The sequence below is a fragment of the Cariama cristata genome, unplaced genomic scaffold (genome assembly GCF_000690535.1).
Source record: "Cariama cristata isolate BGI_N322 unplaced genomic scaffold, ASM69053v1 scaffold920, whole genome shotgun sequence".
Lineage (NCBI taxonomy): Eukaryota > Metazoa > Chordata > Aves > Cariamiformes > Cariamidae > Cariama > Cariama cristata.
In genome coordinates, this window is record NW_009595045.1 from 85345 (window position 1) to 93904 (window position 8560).

General features: G+C 49.3%; 1 protein-coding gene across 1 annotated transcript in view; it reads right to left on the minus strand.

Annotated features, from left to right (window-relative positions):
- Nucleotides 1-8560, minus strand: part of LOC104161654 (BCL-6 corepressor-like) — a gene marked incomplete at its 5' end in the record, with an annotated part of 35620 nt that overhangs the window by 6505 nt on the left and 20555 nt on the right. Inside the window, 1 exon segment of the mRNA XM_009700165.1 lies at nucleotides 4878-5044. Coding sequence (XP_009698467.1) covers nucleotides 4878-5044 — 167 coding nt within the window.

The window sequence follows — 8560 nt, forward strand, 5'->3', positions numbered from 1 at the left end:
TGCTGCAGGTTTATTGGTTTGTGGGTTTTCTTGTTTGTGTCTTTTTAAACTGACTTACCTAAGTGGCTTTTGAAGCAGTAATGAATTCAAGATGATCCCTTCACTTATTAAATACAGCATCGAAATCACCGCCCAGTGTTTCCATCGATTTAACGACACCCAGACGAGTTTATTAAAGGGCACCTGGGCATTCCCCGGGAAGGTAAAAAATCACAGTGCACAGGCTATAACCCCAGGATGGGACTGACTCTCCCTTTCTACAGGTCACGCAGCCCGGCACGGTGGTGCAGACCGGGGCAGAGGCAGGGGGACAGGCAGAGGAACAAGCAGACCTGTCTTTGTCACCTGCCAAAGCACAGAGAAGCTGCCCCGGGCACAGGAGGGGACTTTAGAGAGGCAAGGGGAAGGAAAGGTGTAGTAAAGCTGCGCGGAAGGAAGAACAATAAATAGAAGGAAGTGAAGGAAGGAAAGAAAACACTGGCAGGGAGGGGAGGGGTAAAAAAAAAAAAAAAAGGAGATTCCCCACAGATAAGGCAGTGGAAAAAAGGCAATAACAGAGCGCCGACAGACTCTTTTACTGGCTAGCACGGGTTCTTGGCAAGCTCACGAGCGGGACCATGCAAAGGCACAGCTACTCGTTTGCTTCTCCCACCAGGGCTGGCAGAGGAGGGAGTATTTTTTCAGTCTTGGCAGAGTTTAACCATCCTCTTTGTAGGATGACTACTGGAGTCGGCAACTTTTTCAGATGTGAAAAAAAGATCCCTGGGAGTCCTCTCCTGGGCTCCTTTGCCCATATAATCTCTCCCGCCCTGAGCATCACGGAAATAAACTCTCTATCCCTAATGGTACAGTTAACGGTAGTAGAGCTCGTTTCTAAAACAAACCCTCTGAAAGGCCCCAGAAGGATCTGGGGACATTCAAGAGCTGCAATATCCTACAGGAGACACACATCTCAACTCTCTCTTGTGTACTGTTGAAGTCTTCCTACTATTTTTACCGCTACTCGAGTTAGGAAAACATTTCACTGAGGGTTTATCATTCCACCACCAAAATTATAAACTATTTAGACCAGTCAGGGTTTGCTCTCAGCCTTTCAGGCACCACCAGAATTTTCCTCCCTGCGGTAAGGGGTCTCATAAACTCGCCAAGAAGTACCGTATCTTGGCGTTTTATTTTTCCTTCCATCTACTCTATTACACAACACTGCCCCGCAGAAGAGGCAAGGCACAAGTCGGAGGAGGACAGCTACGTCGGTTGCCTCTTCTTTAACGCAATTAGCTGCTGGAGGGTATCGCTCTGCCAAGAGCAGCTGAAAGGACACAGGAAGAGAGCCGTCTTGGCATGGTCCTCCCAGGGAAAAAATAAAAAAGGCTGAGCTCATCAGCTGCCAGCGAGAAGGATAAAGCAAAACCGGCTGCGGAGAGCGAACCGAGCGAGCGAACTCTGAAGCAAGGGAGAGGCTTCGCTAACAGGCAGGAGATGTCTGTATTTTTGGCATGGAGTTTTGTTTTTAAAGTGATGTCAGCTCAGCTAGGGCACGCTGCGGAGGTAAGAGAAGAGCAAGGAGATAAGGCCAAATACACCGGCAACCATCCTTGCTAATGTCAGGCACTGGTCTTCCAACGCCTCTTGTCGAGCGCTCACCTCTTAAGCACGGTCTATTATTATTTATAGGTAAGACGATTAAGAGCCCTTAGTGACCGCAGCACCTCTGAGACAGGTCTTAAAGATCTCACCCCGTTCTACAATAATCTTTGATTAGCCACTAATTCAGCAGCAGAGTGCTTGTGTATTCAGGGTCTGCAGGCGCTGCCTTTGGAGAGCCACCATCAGCATTGAGTTTAAAGGGAAAAACAGAGAAGACCACCGTGTTTAGCCCGGTCAGATGTGCCGTGAAGAGGACAGAGGGACATGGTGGGCTGCAGGCAACAGTAGGGCTGCAGGCAGAGCCCCACCACTGAGCTGAGGGTGAAGGGAAGGACCTCCAAACACCATCCCCTCCTTGCCGTGCCACTACAGCCTGGCAATTCCTTTCGTTTGGGCTTCACCAAGATTTCAGTCTTAGGAACCAGAGGTTGAAAGCCTACCTTACCCACTGAACTCACAACAGACTGGCTGTGGAGCTACACAGAAGGCAACACCAAAGGAAGAGGCTCAGGTCTTTGCTTCACTTTCAAAACCTGAACACACGCACACAAACCCACCACATTGATGGGAGCACCTGCAGCACTTCAGACCAGACTGAAAGGAGAGATGCACAGACTCTGCAGAACTTTCCTACGTCCTTCATGTTCATATGGGCATTTTGTTCATATCCTCACTTGTCACAACTTTTCAGAGAGCATCCTCCAAAAAAGCTGACCACAGAGGCAGCGAGTAGCAAGCAACACAGACCAAAGCTCCAGGCAGCTGGGATCCAAGTGACGCCCCAGGCTGCCACATGAACAAACGCAGCGTATGCAGTTGTTACATCACTCCTCTACGCAGATTTACATTAACTGGCTCAACAGAACTAAACATCATCATCACAGAATCACAGAATGGTTAGGGCTGGAAAGGACCTTAAAGCTCACCTCGTTCCAACCCCCTGCGCTGGGCAGGGACACCTCCCACCAGACCAGGTTGCTCACAGCCCCATCCAACCTGGTCTTGAACACTTCCAGGGATGGGGCAGCCACAGCTTCTCTGGGCAACCTCTGCCACTGCCTCACCACCCTCACCGGGAAGAATTTCTTCCTGATATCTCACCTAAACCTTCCCTCTTCCAGTTTAAAGCCATTGCCCCTTGTCCTGTCACTCCCTGCCCTTGTCAAAAGTCCCTCCCCAGCTCTCCTGTAGCCCCCCTTTAGGTACTGTCTGGAGACTTCAGAGCTTCCAGCACGACCAAAAATACTTTTGGCGAGTGGGCTTGTGAGATGGCAGAGGGGGCAATAAGGCAGTGTAGTTAAAAAAGCAGGGGAGGGGGAGAAGTCTTCAATGGTGGGTTTGTTTGGTTTTAAGGTTTTAGTACCTTTCCAACAGGTGAACGTGTTCAGGAATTTGAATTTAAAAAGCAACACAGTTGAGGAAGGTTGACACTTCTTTTCTTGGAAAAGTTAAAAGAGAAAAACTTACTGAGGCTTCAAGAGAGAAATGGGATTTGCCTTCTGAATGTCATGATGTAGAGAGACAGAGAAGCCCACAGTTCCTTACCGAAGGTTCTGCTCCGGGTCCTGCCCCGGGGGGGGCAGCCCGCCCACCCTCCCCCTGTGTATCAGGTGCGTGCGGGATTCACGCTGTCTGCTGGGCAGCTTTTCAAACAAAACAATAAGTCCGCCATCAGAAAAGAAAGGGAACCGCAAGCTGAGTTCTGACATTATCGTCTACGATCAGATCGTTATGATGTTCATTTCCTTTGAGTAAAAAAAAAAAAAAAAAGTTGTTTTCCCCCAAACAACTTTTCAGGGTACACAAGCCAAGTTTCCTTCTTGAAAACCAGCTCCATCTGTGAATCGAAATCAAAGGTGGACTCTGAACTGGCGGGTGATTAACACTGGTCAGAAACTTCCTCCAGTTTATTTTCTGTACAGGTTATTCCAGCAAGGGAGACCCAAAAAATTTAGGATTCTTTTTATGGCAACTGCAGTTGCACAGGTCAAGTATTAAAGCTGGAGACAGCAGAAAACGCGGGGCGGTTGGTCAGCCTACAGAGCTCTGATTTCTTACAAAGAAGTAGGAGACAATCCAGCCACAGTCTGAATGTTTCTTCAGAGATGTCTCCTTTGGGCCGTGATGGGCCGGTAACGACTGACCATCAGCAACTTCTAATGGACCATCCACACCACCCATCTTGGGACTTTTGTTCTCCTGACTCCTCCCTTCCCAGGTTAATAAATAAAAGAGCTTAAAAACAAAAGAGGCAGACTCTTAGTTATGCTAATTTTACCTCCTTGGCTATTCGGATGGTGATAATGGATGTGATAAACCATTCCAGATAACAAGCTGCAGGAGCTTCACGGAATACAAAGCGACCTGTTCCCAAAATGCATAGACTGGGCAATGTTCTGCATAGGCTGAGGAAAACTTACCCCAAGGACAGCCCCGCAGAGATGGTCTAAAAGGTACTTTAGGAGATGCACAAGAAGCTTAAAAAAACATGGGGAGCAGCATTTCTATATCCACAAAGAAAAAAACCAACCAAACAAAAAACCCACTATCTGTTCTTGGAGCACAGGAACTAAGCAACCCTACTAATCTGTGAAGGAAACGAAAAAAGCCTAATTCGAAATTAAAAAAAAAAAAACTCCAAGATATCAAATACGCAGATAAGAGTTTAACAGTTCAGCAAAACATTTTTATATAGCATATATAGGACTCGCACACCTAACCGCTGCAAAGGCCTGAAGCACTCTTAAAAGTAACACCGCTAACAAGGCAAAGCCCGCTCTTTGGGCACAGCTCAAAGGACCTGGAGCGCGGATGAGCAGGGCTGCAGCCCCAGCATCACTCCCGCCTGCCCCGCAGCCCCAGCATCACTCCCACCTGCCCTGCAGCTAGCAATTTCACAAACTCTTTAAAAAAAAAATAAATTTAAACCACAACTTATGAAAATTCCCAGAGGAAAAAAAAAAATGACACTGCACCCGAGTCCCAACAAAAGCAGGTCCCCACCACTTTGTTAACCGGAGAGCGGAGGAGGTCACCAAGCCCTGCACCCTCCTGCCCAAGGACCAGCACGAAGGAGGCCACCACGCTTTGGGGACTTCATGCAGGATGGGGAGCGGGGACAAGGGAAGGATAAAGGTGAGACATAAAGAGAGAGGAAAGGGATGCTTTCTCCCACCATCACATCCAAAAACCCTACTGCCCGGTGGTGCTGGGCGAGGGGTGCTGCTAACCTGGTTCCATCCTGAGCGCTGCAGTTGACGTCAGCCCCGTACTCGAGGAGATGCCGCACGATGCTCAGCCAGCCTTTGGCACAGGCCTCGTGCAGGGCACAGTAACCCGCGTTGTCACGATGATTCACATCACACACCTTGTTTTCCAAACAGTACAGAACCACTTCCTGGAAAGAGGAGGAAAAACAAGATACATCGAGTTATTTCTTGCTGCGGAGATGCACACGTTTCTCTTCTTGAAGGAAAAGCAGGGGTAAAAGGGCAAAACACAAAATCCCTACAATATGCCTAAGTTACCCTTTTTGAGATGGGTCAGTCAAAAGGAAAAGAAAAGGGGGAGGCGTTGAAACGCGTGTTTATTCAGAAGACACAGCAAAACCCACGACTTGCCATGAGCAGACCTTCCTGCAGCCCCCAAAGTCAGGAATCATCGCAGAGGGGGAATGTGCAAATTTTGCAGACAAAACTCACAGCTTTCCACTTCTCAAAACTTCCACGGATAAAGCTAGCAGGAAGGTTTTTACTCTTACATCTGCATTTTTTCAGTTGAAAATTCTGCAAGCACAACAGCAGCACAGCCGACGTCAGTTTGATTTTAAAAAGAAAAAGTGCGTGACCCGAAACAAAACACATTTAAGACACACAAAGGACAGTTTGCTATCGGCAAACAAAAAAAAAAAAGCCCGGCTCTATCAAGATCAGGGAAATCCCATTTTCACCCACCCTGGTTTTCTGCATGCAGAACTAAAGCCAAGCGCCAGGTTCCAATAACGAGCCCAGCGCCGTGGGAAGCCATGTGAATTTAACACAATTCATCTTGCAGTCAAATATACCACGGTCGAGAGCCCAGGCCAGACTCAGCTCTACGCTGTCGTGTGGCATTGAAACAATGACTGCTCCATCACTCAACCAAAAATTTAGGATGGTGCGAGTCTTCCTCAATTTGTGCCAGATGCAAACAAAAAAAAAACCAACAACCCACATTTCTAAGTGATGCTGTATGTATAAAATAGCCCTCACATTCCCAGATTAGTGGTGAGCCATTAATTTTGCATTTGCTCCTCTCGAAGGCTAAGCAACATCCTCGCAAAGCCAGATAACGGCACGGAGGGGGCGAGTGTTTGCTTTGCCAAAACAAGAGAATAAAACAATCGCCGGCTGCGATGCATTTATTCTTCCCGTTTCAAAATCTACCGGAAAGCCCGTGATAATCTGTGCTCTGGGTATACCTGACCCGAGAGCCGGTATCCAGGATACAGCATGAAGCTGCTCTTTTAGCAGGCCCTCACTAACGAGGCTAAAGCAGGGAAGCTAACGAGCTGCCCGTCCCAGGCACCAGAGCATCCCCCTCACCTGCCGCCAGGACGGAGCGGTCCGGTCCACCACCTCCACCTGCTGCACCCACCGGCTTTCACCTGGGATCCCCAGTCCCATCTCTCGCCAAACAAGGGCTGTTCACATTCCCGTTCATCAGCCCAAAGGCCAAAAATTGGTCCAGAATGGATGCTCTTTACCCTGCACTCACTCAAGCCCGTAAGAAAGGGCTGTGCAAAATTATACCCCGGAGGTATGAATTTTCCTTCGAAACCAGACCACCCCGCCAGGCAAATTAGCAGATGGATATAGGAAGCAGGAGCAGCTGCCGTATTCGGCTCCACTTTTAGCATGCAGTTACCATTTAAAACAGATTCTGCAACTCAAAATAAAAGACCTTTCATCTATTTTTGTAAAAAGGAAAGGCTCATCCTAGGGCGGAATACCTACCACTGGACGAAAAGGCTAATTCTGTCGGGCAATTCTGTGTTAAGAGGCTATAAGAAGAATGTCATTAACCACAAAATGTAACCATAAAGACCATAAAACTCTACATTGTTAATTAATTAAATGCCTCATTAACTTTTTTTAACATGATTTATTCAATTTACAAAAAAATTAGCCATCGCTGCCGAATACAGGAACATGTGGTGCCACAAACACACTTTTGGTTTCCTAAGCATCTCAGGCTAACGTTAGAGAAAGGCTGTGAAAGTGGCACAGGGCAATTTAATCTCTGTTCAGGTGCCCCATTTAAACCAGCAATCTGAAAATCACTCGCCGTTCATCCAAAGAGTCAAGCTAGCACGGCACCAGCCGAGATACGTGCCACCGCCGCTTCTGCTGCCTGCAGTTCGTTAGCCAAATTGCAAACAGCAACGTTAAAAGCTGCACGTAAATATGCACACAAATATCCAACCTCACCTACAAAGAGATGCCCTTGGCTTCAGTCTCTCCCACCCCTGCCCTGCAGCAGCCCCTGCCCCTTTTCCAAGGGAAGGGGTCAGCATCCCCCTGCGCATCCCCCATGCCCTGGGCAGCCTTGCTGCCACCAAGAAGCACTACTCCCTTCCACCCAACCTCAAATCCTGGCCCTTGGGCGGCAAGGCATTATAAGCTGAGCCGTACCGCTTCCCCGCAGCGCCGTGCCAAATCCCAGAAGTGATGCTCCTTCCCAGGCAGGGTGCGGGAGCGCTCAGGGAACTCTGCAGGGGCAGGATGATGCTCAGGAGCTCCTGCGGCAATGCCAGCGGGGACCCACGGCATCCCCAGGGCAAACCCTCTCCCCCTCCCGCCTGGATAAGCCCCCTCTTCATGACTGTTTAAACCCCCCTGAAACAAATACCATCTTTCCCCCATCCCTATCACACACGGCACAGTCCTCTAATTTCACTGCCTTCCCAGGCAGGATTTAATCCCAAATTCACCAGAGAACTTTCCAAGTCCAGACACACACCAAAAAGCAACAAGCTGCACAAAGACAGCCAGTGTTTCTTCTCCCATCAAATTCATTAAGCAAGCCTTTTGTGATTTTTTTCCCCAAAAGATTCCACGCTCCCTCTAATTCCCCCTTCACAAGAAGTAAATTACAGTTCTAAGACTACTAGTATCTCAAGTCATTTGTTTCAAACGGGGAAAACAGAATGGAACCGAGAGCACCCATATACCGGGATGGGTCCCTAACACCCTGACGAAGCAAGGTCTGGCACAGAATCCTAGCAAAGAAAAGCCAAAGCTGCCCACCAGCTTCGGTAGGGTTTTGCTCAGACCATACAGATTTCCAAAGCCAAAGAAAATTTGCCGCACTGTCTTTAAGTAGCCTTGCTGGCTGCAGCCCTGCAATTTACCAGACACAAGCCGCATTTGTCCTTCGACATTTCACTCTCACGTCAGCTTTTACACGCAAAACGGTAACCGCTCGTGTCCTCCTTTCCGCAACGATCTGGGGCACATCCATACCGTGTGATTGAGAGTGGGGCAGAGGCACCTGAGCTAGCAGCATCTGGGCTCCCCGCGGGTCCAGGAGTGATGGATACGGTTCGCCAGCACCTTTGCATGCCAAAGGTACCAGCGCTGCCTCTGGGTTCGGGGTGGGATCTCCGCAGAGCATCCCTGCTGCAAAGGCAGGCAGGCTCCCAAGGTCAGGCACGAAGCTGATCGGACCTCAGGGCAGAGCTGTGGGCGCTGCTCTCACACGCCTCCCCTGCCGCCCCCAGGGCCGGGCCGTGCCCTGCGGTGCCAGCCTCTTCCAGCTCCGAGTCCTGCATCAGCACTCAGCATCCCTTCGCAAGCTGATGCCCTGATGGAGCAAACCCATCTGCCTCCCTTGCCACCAAGCTGGCCAGGGGCCGCAGGGCTGCCCGTTGCCA